The 18,805-nt window shown below is 42.3% G+C and overlaps 1 protein-coding gene across 2 annotated transcripts in view; it reads right to left on the bottom strand.

The window, feature by feature from the left end:
- The window catches only part of FOXP1 (forkhead box P1), a 544,619-nt gene that overhangs the window by 148,954 nt on the left and 376,860 nt on the right, over window positions 1–18,805 (bottom strand). For both annotated transcript variants that reach the window (XM_015418621.1, XM_015418622.1), the window contains exons 5-6: window positions 12,683–12,820; window positions 10,572–10,661 (exon numbers count right to left, since the gene is read on the bottom strand). In XM_015418621.1, coding sequence (XP_015274107.1) covers window positions 10,572–10,661; window positions 12,683–12,820 — 228 coding nt within the window. The remainder of the gene's footprint in view (window positions 1–10,571; window positions 10,662–12,682; window positions 12,821–18,805) is intronic.

Below are 18,805 nucleotides of genomic sequence, written 5' to 3'. Positions count from 1 at the left end.
GTAAATCGAATAAATAGCAATAAAAATATCAAGGGCTGCCCAAGATGTCAATATATTAGCACACTAATTCCAAACTGCAAGGCAGATACAATACGTCCAGCAACTGCAGTTTGGCATTTGCCAGTCTCATTTAAGTAGTATGCTATTTATATTTACTGCACAAACTAATACATAACAGATTAGTCATTGCCCACTGGCTCATGATTTGTTCTAACATATTACTATTTGATGAGTATACTTCGCTAATCCCTGTTCTACAGTGATAATGCTGGTGTTCCGCTATTCTGCATGGAGTTATAATCAGATGGAAAGTACCAAATGGCAGTGCCCCCTATACTGCATGACGACTGCATTTTGAAACAGGGGAGAGTTTGAAAAGCAGCATGTGATAGGATGCAGGTGTTACTGTTAAAAAAATCCCAGTAGACATGCCCTTAGATAGCTTTGGGTCTTGAATAAATTCTAGGAGGATGTCAAGTTCTTTCCACTATAGCTCCTGGATCTTTCCTGCAAAATCCACAATTTTTTTTGTCTTGATGGACGAGGCTTAATTTAAACAGGACACTAGTCATATCAAACACACATTCCTATGGGATCCTAAACCAGTATTGTGTGTTTACAGTATCAGACTAGGATTTGGGAGACCCTCTGGTGGACCTCCTGATGGTACCTGGTATTTTTGGCCACTGTGTGACAGACTGTTGGACTGGATGGGCCATTGGCCTGATCCAATATTGGCTTCTCTTATGTTCTTATGTCCTCTGCCACAGAAGCTTACAATGACCTTAAGCCAGTCACACATTCTCAGCCTAACCTACTCCACAAGGTGGTTAAAGGGGACCTGTTGTTCCTTTTTCTGCTAGCTGAAAACCCGCCAGGATCCTACTGATTATATCATATACACTTACCTGGAATGAAAAATAATCCTATGTTACGCTCTATTTATTTATTAGTCTCAACAACTGAGGCTCCAACTGGTTAATTTATTGCATTTTCATAGTAGCACTCTATCTTGCGATCAATCAACCCACAGTTCTTTCTGTTGTATTATTCTCCTTTTTTTACCACCATAGCACTTGGGGAGGGGGGGGGAATTAATTATTTGCCCTTAGAAGAAGACTAAGTTGCCTTAGTCCACTGGGACCTGAACCTTGAACCTTTGAGGTGTAAAAGAACATGTTGCTTTTCTCACTGCCATACCCCGAGAAGCTTTTAACTACTCTGTTTATCATTTCTGACATAAATAAATGAGAAAAAAGTCAGACCTTTGAAGAAGAAAAACTTCATCTAATATTGTTAATTAGCCATGACAAACGATGAAATAACATTGTAAATCTTTCATAGAAACAGCCACTAGATTTTAATTACACACATTCATAATTTAGCAAACAACATCTTACTTGAATGCGAGTGTTTAATATGTACGGTACTCGAGGCTTCGGAGTCCTTAATTTGGTCTCACTTAAGGAAGCCTCTAAGGTTCTGCTCATTGTGTCTTTTATTTGCTTTGTTCTTTAAAACGGAGGGGGGAAAAGCCTTTGCAGTTTTGATAAATATCTCTTTATTTATTGTACGATGACAGGAAGAAAACTTTGGTTGTGCAGAACATCAATATATCATGGCCGTGTTTAGCAATCCCTTAAGCTAGCAAAAAAAAGTTAATGCAGATTTCCTTAGTAATTATCTAAATGATAGAAAGATAACACAGCACAGTTGTAAAATAAATAGAAGGAAATTATCTAATATCCCTAATCTGTTAGGAATCACATCAAGGTGGAGGTCTGAAATGCATTTGTGGCTAACGTTTGAAGAAAGCAAATTAACCCTTGACAGATGGAAATGTAGGACCCTATTATGACATCAGAATTTGGAGAGGAAAGGGAGGAGGGGAACAGGATGAGAAAGAAAGAAAAAAAAACTTCTGCATTTTGATTTTGACAAACAGGTCTTCCCCAAAATTTAAGGTGCGTGTAAAAAACAAATATATTTCCACTCATCCAAAGAAGACAGGAATCTGGGTAGGCCTAGCAATTTGGAAGGAAAAATACATACACAAGAGAAGCAATGGTTCTGCTGCCTCTCAGACAGCAATCTGTGATTCTTACCATCCCATACTGGGTACGATTTATAAAGAACATCTCCTCTGCACACTGTGATAAAACAAATGGGCATCCCTGAAGTTCTGTTCCTTTAACCCTCTCCCCCCCCCCCCGAAATAATAGATGGAAAGAGGGAAGGAAACGTCAGTGTACATACCATATTTCCATTTACAAGAAGGGTGGTGGGGGGAATCCGGATTGAAAACCAGGTCAGAGGTGAAGGGCAATAACCTTTGCCCTGTGCCATTAAGTAATAAAGAGAAGTGGCAAGTATCTAATGGTATCAGGCACCCCAAGAAATATCTTTCATGGTGAGAAGCTGGGGATTTTTTTCGGAAGCTTCCATTGAAGGAAGTTTTGTGTTGGTGGAAATGTGGTGGTAAAGGCAAGGGTACTAGGGCTCTGCGGTAAAGGTAAAGGTTCCCTTGCTCGAAAGCCAGTCGAGTCCGACTCTAGGGTTGTGGTGCTCATCTCCGTTTCAAAGCCAAAGAGCCAGCGCTGTCCGAAATGTTTCCGTGGTCATGTGGCCGGCATGACTAAACACCAAGGCTCACGGAACGCTGTTACCTTCCCACCGAAGTGGTCCCTATTTATCTACTTGCAATTTCTTGCTTTCGAACTGCTAGGTTGGCAGGAGCTGGGGCCAGAGACGGGAGCTCACCCCGTCTTGCGGCACCTGGGTCTCGAACTGCTGAATTACTGACCTTCCACAGCCTGCAGTTCAGCGTCTTAACCACTTGAGCCACCGCAGCTCCTCCGGGCTCTGCAGTAGGGGTGTGCAAAAAAACCCAAAACCCAGTATTTTTTAGGTTCGGGTATATTGAATCCAAAGAATACTGTTATTTTCCAATATTCCCGAATACCAATATTGGTCTGGCATTGGAATTTGGGAATTTTTCAGAAAACCTAAAATTTTTCAGCACCATTATACCTTATGGGAATCATTGGGTATAATGGAGAATCCATCACTTGCTGAGTCATGCTGCCACAATGACGACAGTCAATGAAAAAGAAGGCATTTAAAGAGACAGGTGTTTCTTTAAATGCCTATTGCCTTCTCCAAGCTCAGCAGCAGGACTCAGCAAGTGAACTCAGAAGGCACAACTAGCCAAGTTGTGCTGACTCAGCAAGTGAACTGAGTGGCGCTGAGGTAGCAGGGCTTAGAGGAGTAGCTATACCATGTTCTTAGTATAGCTGAACACACCCAAATAAAAGCCAAAAATAATCAGCTTTTTTGGGGGGGCATCTATATCGGTAGCCGAATACAGATCTCTGATCTGTGTTTCGCTTAAAAATACCCCCATAATACCAGTAATGTATTTTTTGGGGTATTTTTCTGTTTCAGGTAAACCAATTGCACACCCCTACTCTGCAGTGTTTCTACTGCCACCTGCTACCCTGTGCAAATGCAACAATGCAAGAGTGAAAATTCCTATGACAATATGTAGGGCAAGGGAGAGGCGGGAAAAGCGATCATTTCATATACTCACATTCTCTTCCTCCAAAGCCCTGGCCAATGCTGCCATGAAGATCCCAGTTTTTGTTTGCTTTTCTTTGATCTTGGCCAAGGAGAAGTGAAGAAAGAACATTCTAAAGTATGTCAGAAGTGGCTTGAAAATACAGTCACTGAATTATGAAGTTGTGGTTTGTTTTTTTCTTCCCCAGGACAGTGAAAAATGTGTTTAAAGCCATTTCTGCTACTCTTTAGAGTGCTCATTAAACCAATAGTGACTTCCAGCCGATGAGGGTTTTCATACCATGTTCATCAGTATCATTACAAACACGGTATCATATTTTCCTGCCACACATGTGGCAAAAAGTTGGGGTCTTCATCAGTGTGGTAAGGGTTCCCCACATGGTTGGATGGCTGACAGTATTACTGATATAACTTTACAGTTATCATGCTTACTGTCAGCAGTTACAACTTCTAATTATGTCCATGTAATGTATTACTTAAGGGTGTATTTAATCATCAGAATTTACTTGGATTGATGTAAATTTGCAGAATTCAGCATTCAAAGTTGGAGAACCTTCAGGTGAAAAGGAATAGCCCCAAATGATCAGCAATTTTTTTCCTGTGTTTAAAATGCCAAAGAGGTTTTATTCTTCTGGAACTGGAAAATAAAGCCTCCCACCAATATCATATTAGCTACCAATTTCAGACCTTATTACTGTACCCACTGGGAAAGTTAATTGATTTCCTGTCTGAAAAACCAAAATATATAGTGAGAAAAAACAAACATGTAAATAAGCTGAAAAGGCAAGGGAGAGGCAGTTCTGCGGCATACCAAAATGATCCGCCTGGTTTTAGTTTTTTCTCAAATTATAAGATTAATATAAATCACCAGGATACTTAAACCAGTGTTTGATAATTCGTCCAGCATCTCAGATACTAATCCTAGTGAAATACTGTAAAAGGAATGATTTAGTACGAGAACACTCCTTGCTTTAGACATGTCAGTGACTTGCCACTTTACTCCAAGTTCATATTTTAAAACTAGCTTTATTTATATAAGTTGACTGATGCCTGTTCTGTTGTCTTCACAGCTATCCTCCAGGAAAAAGCTCATGAAAGCTCTTTCTCCGTTTAAAAAGCCAGGATAAAAAAGTATACAAGCCCATTGTCCAAGAAAGAACTTAAAAGCAATGCACGTTGCCAAACTGTGCTCCCCACCCAGTTACCAAACACAGGATACAAGGCAGTTTGTTTACTTCTCACAATTGAATGCATACAAAAAAGGTCTCGGTGCAGTCCTGTTGTCAGGTCAGTAGTCAGTTGTTAAAATGCTGAAATATCCTGATAAAACTTGCATTTTTGATCCCCTCCCTAAAGCTGCTGTCAAAGGTCTGTTTTCCTTTCTTGGGTTACTCCCTACTGCCTAACATAAATTGTCATAACTACTGGAGGACAAACGGCATTTTAAACAAAACAATCTACTTAGCTCGACTTTGAATGCAAAAAAGGAAAAGTGCCCTTTACTAAGAAAAATCTAACTCCGCTTAGAATTTCTTCCATCATTTCATTCCCATATCTGTTTCAACAAACACCTTTTTGTTTCTCAGAGGCCAAAATTTTTGTTGTTTTTTAAAACCCCACAAACAGCACACAGTGGCTTTTAAGTTATAGATCCAAAATCTGGCTTCAACAGGCATTTACTATAAACATGCCCTCCACCCCACTATAAAATTCCTCTTCATCTAACTTACAGGAAAGTAGACTTAAAAAAAAAACATGTATGGGGTGCTGTTTACAGCTCAAAGCTATCTTGCTTGCTTTTGTTCTGTTTTCAGATAATGGGACAACACCGTCAACTACTAATAACGGGTGTGTGTGTGTTAGTGAATTAATACAGGCATGCCAACTGTTCGAATGGTAAATTCACACCTTGTTAAAACCATCATCGGTCTACATAACAAAGCAGCATATGATGATCTCATTGAGCGCATGCACACCTGCATTCGTGGTATATAAATACACATGCACAGACACAGGCAGACCACCAGCTGAATACCAATTTAATAATGCCACCTCTCTAACTTCAGAGGAGAGGTCTGAAATCCATTGTTTGAAACAGGCCTCTATTAAAACCATCTGGTTAATTAAAAAAAAAAAAGTCAATCCAGTAAAAAAGCAAAAGGGTCCTGGCCCCTAGAACTGTTTTACATCTATCACGTTATAATCCACATCTTAAGGAGACCATATTGTAACTCTGGATACTGCGACATCAGAAGCTGAGACCACAGTAAATCAGTTGTGTAAGATATTGAAATGCCATCACATTGTCCAAGTTCCCTTCTTGCCATTTTTTAAAAAGGCAAAAGTATTTTTCCCCATTCTGAGCCATCATCTTTGTGTCAGACACGCTCTCCTGTCTGACAACAGCAATTTAGAAGAGTTAACTTTTATCGTTCATTCTGCTGTGTAACTTTCCCCTTCAAATTTCTTTATCTGCCCTCTGAGCTCATCTGAACTTTCATGTTCTCCCAGCATGCAGGCTTGCATTCAAAACTATGTCTAATAGACCAAATAAGAGGTTAATAAGAAGTGGCAACAGAAAGAAAAAAAATACAATCCCTGGTAACTGATAAGAATGACAGTGGCAGCCCTTTATTGTTTGTCTTCAAATATAGAGTTAAAGATCTTTAAAAAACTAAAATTTGACGCCTTTGAAAAGAAAGAAGCACAAAATAACAACAGGGGGTTATTGCCTGGCAGCCACAGGGGAGAAGCTCCATAATTCTTATTCTCCCTTTTGAAGGTTGTTAGAAATCTGATTCAAAAAAGCAACAGCAGAAGGAGAGAAAGCCTCTTGAGGCTATAGCCATTTCCTGTGATCATGCATAATGCGCTTCAAAAGTGGGTTTTTACCAATTCTGTTGATCAATTGCACCTCCTTCATATTCCCTCTTTTTTTTTCTGCTGTGTTTACATCTGATGCGACTCAATGACAAGCACTGTCTGAGACTGTGAAACAGACCTGTCATGTTGATTTATGGGCGCATCAAACCACCGACTTGTCCAAACTGAAGCTCGCAGTTCATTAATTAGAGAGTTGTGACTTTGAAGTCAGCTTTCAGACTGTGGTTTTTAACATTTGGCTTAATTTATATGCTCTTGAATGTGGATCTCTAAGGGGGGAAAAAACTGAAATTCCCTTCTTGTCTTTGAACTTCTTTTGACCGCACAATAATCATTTCTTTGTCCAGAGTGATGCCTGCATCCCAGAGTCATTAACGCGCATTGAACTGCCACTGATGAGTAAGCCCTACTGAATTAGAAAAACAGCCAGCAAAACAAAGCTGAGAGCATTCTGCTCAGTGATATCTCACAATTACATGCCTTTCCCTCCCTGTGCCATTTCCATTTTAATTACTGTTAGTCCTTTAGATTTACATTTTAGACATTTTTTAATCTGTTCCCTTTTTTATTATAGTGGTGCCTGTTAGTGGGCTATAGTTAAGGTTTGTGTCAGCGTTTCCTATTATGCCCCCCCCCCCAATTTTCAGAACTCTGCTATAAAAATCCACATTTTTCTTAAAGAAGAAGGGGAGTTGGTTTTTATACCACACTTTTCTGTACCCTATAGAGTCTCAAAACGGCTTACAATCACCTTTCTGTTCCTCTTCTCACAAAAGGCACCTTGTGAGGTACGTAGGGCTGAGAGAGTTCTGAGAGAACTGTGACTGGCCCAAGATCACCCAGCAGGTTTCATGTGGTGGAACAGGGAATCAAACCCAGTTCTCCAGTTTAGAGTCCACCACTCTTAACTACTACACCTTGCTGACCCTTTTATTGTACAAACTTGGGGTTTGTACAATAAAAGAGACTGGGGTGAGGGGAAGAGATGTTGGTGGCTAAGAAACTAGTTGGACCAATTTTGGCACACATGCTTAAGTGCAGCGCAACCACTGCATCGACACAGAGCCATTTTGTGTTAGGGCCACAACAGAAGGACATCGGCCCTGTTCATACGAGGCGGTTTGGGCCGGCAGGGCCGTGGACGGAATGGGGGCGGAGCAAACGGGCGCGATCCCACGGCAACATCTGGGAATCGTTGCCTGCCCGTCCCAGATCCATCCCAACCTCCGATAATGCGCACTAAAAAAGAACCACCTACCTATGTGGTTGTATCCAGTACAGCGCCTCAAGCCAGGCAGTGGGATCGGCCAGCGCGTCCTTGCGTCGGTGCATCCCGGCCCCCAGCCATACTGCGCATGCTCGAGTATGCGCAGTTCGGCAGCCTCCCCCTCTCATCAGACTCTTCCTCCCTGGCATCTGATCGTGCCGGGGAGCGACGCACCGCGGCTAGGGGGATCCGTGGGATCCCGCCACGGCGTCTCAACTTTGGGCGGCTCTGATTAGTCAGATTAGTCTGATTAGTCAGTCATCCTTTTCCCTGCCGTGTGGCAGGGACCATCATATAGCGTTTTGCAACAATGGGAAACAGCATTCATAAACTATGGAAATAAGTTTTCATAACTACAGGATATTCCTACAATCTACCTTCTCTTTTCTAGGAACACATCTGCGGTTTTTAAATTGTAAGACAATGCCATACAAAATTAATAAGGTATAGCAGGATGTACAAAAAAACATTTTTTTTTGTGGAAGGTGTGTGGAAAAGAATGCTCAAAAAGTTTCAGGAATGCTTTTTTAGGATAGAAGAACTTCTGTACAACTTTCCAAGTGTTGCTAACACTACAAAAGAGCAAAATAACCAACTTTCAGCCAATACTTTCCATCTTGGATTTTGCTAATTAAGAGCATATTCTTGAAGCTTTGTCATTTTCATGGCTTTCAGACACTGGATATTGTTTTGTTGGTTCCACTGCTCAGATAAAAGATCCTCTTTGCAAGCCCAGCTCTCTCTGGGCCAAAGTCAACATTACAACATCCACAGGTCCAACTTGTAGATTTTGCCACCATTTTAGAGTTGAAGCCAGGCTGTTTAAAGATGTCACATGGCCCTGATCCTGATCGAGCCCATAGCACAGTGGGACCAGGCAATTCTGTTTCCCCCAGCCCCTTTTCAAGTGCCACTCCAGCACTTGAATAGGTTCTGGGGGGGCACAAGGATCAGGCACTCACAACATTTTCAAATGTTTCGAGTGCACACCTATGGATGCCATCAAATTTAGTTTGTCCTTGTGCCTCCAAAAGAGGTGAAGTTAAAGCAACAAGAGCTTTTGCAGTAGAGGTAACTTGTTTCTGCTGACTCACCTGAAGTGCAAGTAAATCCTAGAACACATTGCCCCACGGGAATGCATTCCAGGAGACGATCAGTAATTGTTTACAAAATGTCTTCCTTGAATCCTCGTTCACCTGAGAAGCCTCCAGTAAGCCTCCAGGGAAACATAAGGTCCCCTGGAACATATTTTGAAACCACAGTTCTAGAGGTAGCCATAGATGCAGAGAAAGTGAGCAGTGCTTAAATTCTTCTGAGTTAACGGGACTTCAGAGATTCATCCATCTTTACCAATTATTTATATGAATTTCATGGCTGCTTCACATCTGACATTTCACTGGACAGTCTAAACAAGTTTTCCTTTTTTTGTGTGGGGAAAAGGGAATTGCAAGTACAAATTAATTGCACTTCCTTTCCCCATGGAGAGATGGTTTTTCTTTTTTTCTTTTTTGGATCCTGACAATCAAATTCAGGCGGTCTAAAGCAAGTGAGGTTAAGGCAAGTGCAATACACTGGTACCATCATTCCTGGCTAATCTGAAGTTTCCAAAACTATTCTGAGACAATTACCACCCAAGAAAAATGTCTCATGTAAAAGTACCCTTCAGCATCCCCGTCCTGCTCTTGATTGCACCCAATGGCCCTGATCCACACACCAGGCATCCCTGGATTAGCACTGCTACTTTAAGGAGTTTCCTGTTGGAAACTCCTTTTTTTGTATTTGTGTGTGTGTGTGTGTGTGTGTATCTGGAAGTCATAGCTGACTTCTGGTGACCCCTAATGGGGCTTTGCTGTTTCAGAGAGGTGGCTTACGATAGCCCACCTTTATATCCTGGTCCTGGTATTCCTTGGAGGTCTCCTATCCAAGTACTCCTATCCAAGGCCCTGCTTAGCGTCTGATATCTGATGAGATTGGGCTTGCCTGGGCTATCCAGGTCAGGGTGGAAACTCCTTTAAAGTGCAGTGAGGGGGCTCAGTTCTGATCAGGACCACAGTGGTGCCTTGCTCCCTGTGCTATTTTTCTGACCCAAAATGGTGCTGGAAGGGGTATGTGCAGGCCCATTATACAGCATGGGGGAGAAGGCAGGATCCCTTCTTCCTTCACACAAGTTCTGGCTAGAACTAGGCCCCCATGGCACAGTTTAACTGAGTTCCTGGCGGGCAACTCACTCACACCTGTCTTGTCTAGTTTGCCCCTTTCACTTACAGAAAGGTGACAGGCCATCCACCCATTTGACAGTGAAGAGAAAAAGGACTAACTCCAGCTACTACCACCAGCCCCTTCTGAAAAACTGACAATACAACATGTGCACAGACTCTGCTGCAGGTCTGCACTGGAGAAATGCAACCAACTTGCACATGCAATATCCCATCTGGTTAGAGAAAGAGAGAGACACATGAAAATAGTTTGGGGCAAATATGCGTACAACCTCAACACTATGTTAAATATCTAACCTGCATTTAACATTATGCCATTTTTTTTTAAAAGCACAAAGTTCTTGGACAGTACAATAGTTAAAGTAAAAATATTTCAAGTCTCACAAGCCTTCTTTCACATAATGTCATAGGTATAGTGCAGTGCCATAACATCATACAGGAGGGGAAAAAACTAAAGAGAAAAACAGCCCTGATGTCTAAATCTAACAGCCAGGACCTGATACATTCAACTCAGCCATTCAACTCAGTCACTCAACCATTTATAAAATGAATGACAGTTTTGCAATCACTATATTTTCCTTCAGGACCTGTAGTTTAAATGTTACAGGGGGGGAGGGGGCTACCCATACCTCTTTAGGTTGTTTTCCAGCATGTTGTTGCTGTAAAAGTTGAAGCTGCAACTGCTCCTGTTGTTTCTTGTAGAATTCTTGAAGCTGCTGCTACAAAGAAAGAAAGAAAAAAAGAGAGAGAGACTTAAGTGAAACAAAGTGTGATCTCCAATTCAGGGTCCCCTTTTTGGTGTAATACACAAACTGTGATTTGAAAAATAGCATCCTTTTATCTGTAATGGTCTGACCTTTAGTTTGAAACTCGACAATAAATTCAGTGCACACTGACTATTCTTGGCATTATCGTTTGAAAAGTCATCTAAAAAATGAACTGATGAAAAACATACCGTTTTCTACACAAACTAATTAAAATAAGGCAAGGAATGACCTTTGATTGGAACAACAAAGCTAAAATGCCCTTGCTGGAGAGCCTGGTGAATCTGTATTTGAAACATATACATGCGTTCTAAAACAGCGTTGCATTGTACTATACTAAGGGTTGTTTGCTATAGGCACTGAGCTCCCGACCCTCCCCCCCACCTTCCCAGTCTCTCCAGACAGATAGCGGGTTCAAGGATTCCATTTAATGAATGAGCAAACAAGTGAAAAGCCCAGCACTCTCAATTGGCTTGCGGTGGACTTCAGCATTGCTGCACCATTAATAAATTAACCCTGTGCAACTCATCAGGATATGGAAGCCACACAATAGATGGCTTCGAGAATAATTCACAGCATACCTGGCAAAGGCAGATAGCAACCCACAGAATGTATCACAAGTTTTTGTTTTTTTTTAAAAAAAGAACACCCCTAACATATGGTTCTACTGACCTCTGCACAGTTTATCTTTGGCTTCTTGAACACTACACCAAGAAAGAATGGCTTTGGTTGCCCCCAGGTATCTGCCAGCCCTTGCAAGTCAAGACTAGAAGTAATGTCCTAAAAAAAGTTAAAGATGACTCTACTAAAGGGTGACCATAGCACGCTTGGAGAATAAAAGTGAACAGATGGCAACATCACTGAAGGCACGGCAAAATTACCCTAGGGGAGTAGTAGGGCATGGTCTTAAGGCCCAGGATGCAGTGACTTTGCTGAGGTTAAGCAAACCTGAGACCAGGCTGCCTAGCCACCTCATGCACGTTGCCTTGTCTTCTAAGGACTATACATATAATAAACAGTAATTAATACATGCAGCACAGGCCCTATTAGTTCTTTTTTCTTATAGTGCTTCCTCAGATGTTCTACGAGATAGAAAAAAAGAACACTTTTAGCTCTCTTGTTTATTTCCGCTAGTTACAGCAGAACAGCTACTCCTGGTAGAGGCAGGACAAAGCACCTCTGGATTTTTCAAGTGCATAGCAAAATCTCTTTTTCGAGCTCTTCGAAAGGTATTCTAGTTATTTTGAAGGCCCATTCTCATTCTACCTGGCACAAAGGCCTCAGAAGACTGGAATCTGGGGTTCCCACTCATACCTCTTAGAACGTGAAAGAGAGCAATCTGAGACGTTGCACCTGAGGAGGCAGCTATTACCCAGCGTATGTATAGCCGAGAATGAAGAGGGAGCGCGACTAGCGAAGGGGCCAGTATGGACAGAGTGTTCCCTCCCAACTCCGTACAGGAGAATGTCTGGCTATTTGCAGGGGTCATTTCATAGAAAAAGAGGTGCAGGAGCTCATTAGCATAACTCATTAGCATAACTTACTTGTATATGCTACACCCTCTGACATCACCGGAAGTGTGTCAGAAGGCAACACCCACCGCTCAGGCTTCACTGGACTGTTTTGGATTGCTAGCTATTGGGGGTGGGGGGAACGTGCAGATCTGTCCTCGCAGAGGAGGGAGAGCCTGTACCTGAATAACACTTGGTCTTAAAGGTGCCACTGGACTGTTTTGGACTGGGGGCTGGGCTCTGCAGCTTATCTGGCTGCTTCTTGCTCTGACTGAGGGCTGCTGGGAGCAGGGGGTGGGGCTTGTTGCATGTGCCCGCCCCCTGGGCTCTTTACTGCCGGAGCTCCACTCCTGTGTGCTCCTGCAGGAAATGACCCCTGGCTATTTGGCATTCCCTGGAGGAAAAGCACAGTGTCTGAACTGGCAGTCCTCTTACGGCTATCACATTGTGGAAGAAACAAGTTACCTGCTGAAGCATGAGTGCCTGCTGCTGCTGGAGCAGGACCTGAAGTTGCTGTGGAGTTAGGACTTGCTGCTGGAGGATCTGCTGCATTTGCTGGGGAGTGATAACTTGAGGTGTCATCATAGCCACTGACACTGGAACCTAAAGCACCAACAGAGTGTAAATAGCAAGCCCCTCAGAGCACAGCTTCCTTCAAACACAGTTATTAATATCCCTTTCCCCTCTGCGCATTCAAGACAATACGGCCGGTTCATTTCAGAGATACTCAAGCGTTTCCCCCTTTGTCTTGCGGTGCCTTCTTCACCTTTGGTTGGACTTTTAAAAGTGGTCTGTCTCGTTTAGTTAAAAGGACTCCGATGTCAACCTTCTAAGCACGTTCCATTTCTCTCCCCCCCACAACTCAGATTTTGCAATAGAAACAATTTCAGAGAAAATTGAACCATCAATTTGTGTGCCTTTAGAGGCAACCATCAATTCTAACAAATTTTATGTTAATTAATAAGTAAAGCCCTTCCAAAGCAATCATTGGGGAGGCTGAACTTAATGATTTGAAACAAATGAACACACAATCGCGGCGGTATCGAAAACCCGCACCTTGCTCCCAAGCAATTTTTAGCAGCGGAGTCCCTGCGACGATGTCGCTGCCATTCCAGATTCACCTAGCATACAGATGGCTTCAATTCTTTCGTATTATGTGAGATACCATTAAAAGCCGCTTTCCATGACATTTCAGTGACAAACAGCTACAGTGATGAACTTGATAGCATTTCATATTTGCAACTGTTAACACGTTTCTGCACGGGCATCTTTGCAAGGAACCTGTACACTGTATCTGAAAGGATGATGTCTTGTTCAGATAAAACACTGACATTAAAATGACAGGCTGTCTTGGCCAAGGTTACACAAATTGTATTCAAGCGGATACCTAATGACAATGCTTTGAATTCTGCAAGCTTTCTAGAATGTAATTTAGCTATTCAAAATAATCACTGCACTTGTGTTTAATTTGCAGACTACATGAGAACCATTTTGTCAGTTCCGGTAATGCAACAAGACTATTTCGCTAGAAACCCCACCAGAAAATGAGAGAGAAAAAGGGAAGGCTTACAATAGATTGGGGGGGGGGGGGGGAGATAAAAAACTCATATGACTTGAATAGTAATATTTAAGAACCTTACTTTTCTTTAGTTTCAGCTCAAATGGGTGACAGCAGAAAACTAAAAGCAGTAAAGGATATACTTTTGTTAAAAAGGATCTGCTGTCATCTCATGTATTACAATAAAAGGTAATAACATGTTTTGCACATTTTAATGCATCACGTTTTTAAAAATCAGCAGACAATAGCTGATCAGGAGATAAAAGGATTTAAAAAAAATTTCAGGAGAGTGGTAAGCAAGAAAGAGATGCAGTATTAATTTTATGTAACCTAATGTCTTAATATGCAGTTTATCTTGACTTTTTCACATGATTTGTCCTGTCATTTGCATAGCAAATTCTCATTCCTAATTTCACAGTCATTATGCACCAATGTCCTGATTTCTCAGCACCACTAATTTTGATGAACTAAAAATGGTTCCTGAAGGTCAGATTCACATACAGTGAACACCCTCAAACATTGTTGTGTGCATTTACGTTCATGTGTCAGAGACCACACTGAAGGCATTTGTTTGCAAGAGCCAAGAGAAACTGTTACTCCCTTTTGACACTTCATTTACATAACACTAGAAATCCAGACCAAGAGTTTCCCAGCATCATTGTCATTCCGAATTTGCATTTCTGCTACATGTCAGAATAATCCAAATAATCTGGAGCAGGGAAGCAAGACACTCCCCACCCCCCATCCCAAATCTCAAGATTTGTAAAACCACAGTATTATAGCAACAATATCTGCATCTGTCCCAGAATCTAGAAGTGTTAAATTAATGAAGTACACTGGGATTACGGTTCTGTACGTATCTTCAGTCTCTGATTGTCATTTGAAGTATGCTTGGATTACTGATCCAGGTTTGCTTCCCTGGAACTGTGGTTGTGTCACTGTTTTATGAACAATTTTTTGTCACTGCAAGAATCAGAGCAGTAATGTATTAGCTGTAATTTAAGGGTTGGATCACACATGAAGAAGGGACCTGGCATGGTTGAACAGAATATACCACTGCAGTGGGAGGACCACATTTTTAACACTCCCCCTATGATAGAAACTCCCTGCAACCGGGCAGAGGTGACAACAGTGCAGGGAGCAAAGAGGGATTAGAACCTTTCTCCCTGTGTGTTTCCTATTTGCCTGAAAAAAATAATCCCCCAGCTGTGTTTTGGTCCAGTCTACCACCTCAGCCTTCTACCATCTCACTAGCACATCCCTGTCCTTAATGTGGGAACCAAGATTAGCTCCAAGGGACATCCAACTCCTACAGACTTTCCTAGAAGGAGTATTTCAAGTCTGATTTGTTACACTGGAAATTTCTTTACTTCATTTATACCCCATCTTTCTCCTCAATGCGAACCCGAAGTGGTTTACATTGTTGGCCTCTATTTTTGTCCTCACAACAACCTTGTGAGGTAGGATGAGCTGAGAGTCTGTAACTTGTGCAAGCTCAACCAATGAGCTTCCATGGCAGAGTGGGGATTTGAACCTGGGTCTCCCAGATCTAGTCTGAAACTAACCACTACACCACACTGCCTTTCAAGTTGGAAGTAGCATTAGCGGCAAATTCTAAAGGCACCAACTGATTTATAGATGTAAAAATATAAAATATTTATATAAATATGTATATATTCTAAAGACTCCAGTTCTTGAGTGTGTGTGTATATTTGAGAAATTGCAATATTCCCTTCGAATACCATACATTCAGACAACCAAGAACCAGGCTGTAGTGCTTAAAACTGCATAGTCCCTCCTCTACGATTGGTACAGAGGTGGTAACAGCAATAGTCTCTCACAGGTCAGAATCCTGAGGATATTTTCCTGGTAGTAAGCCCAATTGACTGAACTGGACTTAATTCTGAGTAGACCTGCTTCAAATTGCTCCCTACCCTCATCCCATACGGTTAAAAGCACCATATCATATGCGTGTATGGGTGAGCAAGAGAGAGATGCCACTTGACTTGCCACTTGGCAACTGTAGTCATCCCCCACCCTTGTAGCTGCTTTCCACCTGCAACGTAAGGCCCCGGTCACGAGAGGTTTTGGGCCGGGAGAGGGCCGGATCGGGGCCGCAGCAAACGGACGCGATCCCACAGCAACATCTGGGAAGCGTTGCGCGCCCATTCCCGATCCAGTCCTTCCACCCAAAACCCCGCAGCAAAAATGAACCACCTACCGAGGTGGTTCATCCGGGAAGTCCGCATCAAGGCCGGCCGTGGGATCACCGGCACGTCCTTCCGCCGGTGCATCCCCGGCTCCTGGCCGAACTGCACATGCTCACACATGCGCAGTTCGGCAGCCTCCCCCTCCTGACCGTGTCTTCCTCCCCGGCATCTGATCGTGCCGGGGAGCAACGGTGCCGCGGCTCAGGGGATCCATGGGATCCCGCCGCGGTGTCTCTATTTTGGTGCGGCTCTAATTAGCCGCACTTTGGACGGTGTTTTCCCTGCTGTGTGGCAGGGACCTCCGAGAGACAAATTTGCCTCTATAACTTTTCTCTGCAGAGAGAACAGTTCCCAGCAGGGAATGGAAGAGTTTTGAACGGACCAAGGACATGAAGGGGAAAGGCTCAGCAGTCCCTTTACCCTCTTCCCACAGTCCCCCCACTCCACATAACGAATTTTCACACTTCCCATTTGTTTTTGGTGGGGAGGCAGTAAAAACACCCAGAATAATCATGTTAGTACCCTTCATGCATAGTTTGGCTTTGTGACACAGATATAGGGTTGTCAGCTTCCAGGTGGTGGTTGGAGATCTCCTGCTATTACAACTGATCTCCAGGTGACAGAGATCAGTTCAGCTGGAGAAAATGGCCACTTTGGAAGGAGGACTCTATGGCATTATACCCCACTGAAGTCCCTCCACTTCCCAAACCCCGCCCTCCTCAGCCTTCACTCCCAAAATCTCCAGGTATTTCCCAACCTGGAGCTGGCAACCCTACACAGACAGCAGACGAACAGTGCTTTTGAAGCTCAATAGGATAGCGATAGAATGTACATCCATGGTCTACGATTGGCTCAATGGTCCAACCAATACTGGCTTGCCTAAGTCCACCCAGCCAGTTCACGGCAAAGGTGAGATTTTAGCAGGTGGTTTTCTTTACACATCTTTCTTTACAGATCTGCAATATCTGGTGGAAAGTGCCGTCAAGTCACAGCTGATGTATGGCAACCTGTATGGTTTTCAGGGCAAGAGACATTTATAGGTGGGGATGGCAATATTGGTTTATCTTACAGGTCTGTAGCAGGGATTATGGGAAGGATTCTGAAAACTCTGTAGTGCTATGTAACTCCTACATATCATCATCAAAAACATCAGAATTTCACGTAATTGACAAAGGACAAAATTTAGCTCAACAGGGAAAGGTGACAGAAATCCTTCACAGTGGCATGAATTAATCCATATTCTTTAGTGGAAGGCAGCTTGGCACAACTAGCTATTCTTGACAGTAAAAATGTGGTTTCAGCTAACAAGTTAGCATCTAGAATGTCCAACAGCGATATGTCCTTACTGCAAAGTTGCAACAGATAAGAGATTTAGCACCGAACCTATTGCAGGAGCTCAAGATGATAATGTACTTAAGGCTTTAAACAAACACACTCAAATGGACCAGAAACTACTGTGAGGTGTGCATGTGTATGCGTGTGAACACACACTGCAGATTAAGAATTATGGGCTATATAGCCACTCTCTTAACTTCCAATGTCCAACTCCTTCATGTAACTAGTCCCTAGTAATACTAGGATTCAAAGGGCATGCAGCAGCAGCGAGAGGCTATTATAGCCCACACTTTATTACCCATTACTACAGAGGTCATTAGCGGCAAGAGTGATTGTACCGGTCTTAACCTATTGATCATTGTAACTACTATCATTTAATCCTGTGTTGAATGTCTGGAAAGCTGCTAAAGGCACACTAGAGAGAGTGCTCTAGTACTGAGAAATATAGCCAAAGCTTGGGAATTACACTTTGATTCATAAAAACTAGCCAGTGGTTTAAATCAATAGTATTTAAAACAGTCATGTAAGTTCTTAACTACAGTCTCTAATATTTATGGCTCCCTGTTTGAGTGTATTCTGTCGAAACTGTGCTTATTTCAGATACCAGGCAGTATACAACACATTACATCAGAATGAAATAAGACCCTTCTGTCTGCTCTTGATCCTTAGCAGGACCAGGCTTCAGTCTTGGATGGGTAAAAATGTGAGATACTTTTCACACACACACACAAATACTGGTGTGTGCGTGTTTAATAAAGCAAACCCTTTAAATGTGTTCTACTTTAAAAGGAGAAACAAACCTCAGAACTGAAAATATTTTTAACCCTTTATAAGCTGCAACCCACAAAGCATTTCACAGAACGTATCTTTACCAAGAATGCTTGGAATAAACTAATTGTGACTTGTACTGAACTGCACCTATTTCATGAATTTTATTAATCATCAGAGTCAACAAGCCAAAACCCTAATCCATTCATTTCTTTTTTTCTTTCTTAGGAATGAATACCTTGGGTTTGGGCTTACTGACTTCAGGAAGCTGAAAGTCGAACTGGGATACAGACAAATGGATTTTCAGAGTGCTAACTTTCCAAACAGGCTTGTAAAAGAAAAAAGAAAAAAACTTAACTCAATGGCCTATTTTAAATTTTAATAAGGCTGTATGTTCGGTTTGTTTAATAAACTGCATGCAGCCCTGTTGACAGATTCTCACAGGGTGTGGTAGGTACCAGCTGCATTTAAAGCTGGAGGTGAAGGGGAAAAAATACAGCTGCTCCTTAGCTATTAGAATTCTACTAGTAAAGACCTGCTGACATTCTAATACTACCAACTGCAAAAAAAAAAAAGGGCTTTAAATGCAAACAACTGGTTCCACGTTTATTTCTCCAATTGCACAGCAGCCCGTTCCTTAAAGAGTTCCAAAAGTGTTACCACACTTGGCCACTTCACTTCCCGCTGGAAAAAAAAAGATTCAATTATTGTAGATAC

The sequence above is a fragment of the Gekko japonicus genome, unplaced genomic scaffold, assembly GCF_001447785.1.
Source record: "Gekko japonicus isolate JY-2015 unplaced genomic scaffold, Gekko_japonicus_V1.1 scaffold483, whole genome shotgun sequence".
NCBI lineage: Eukaryota > Metazoa > Chordata > Lepidosauria > Squamata > Gekkonidae > Gekko > Gekko japonicus.
This window is presented reverse-complemented; position numbering and strand designations above follow the sequence as displayed.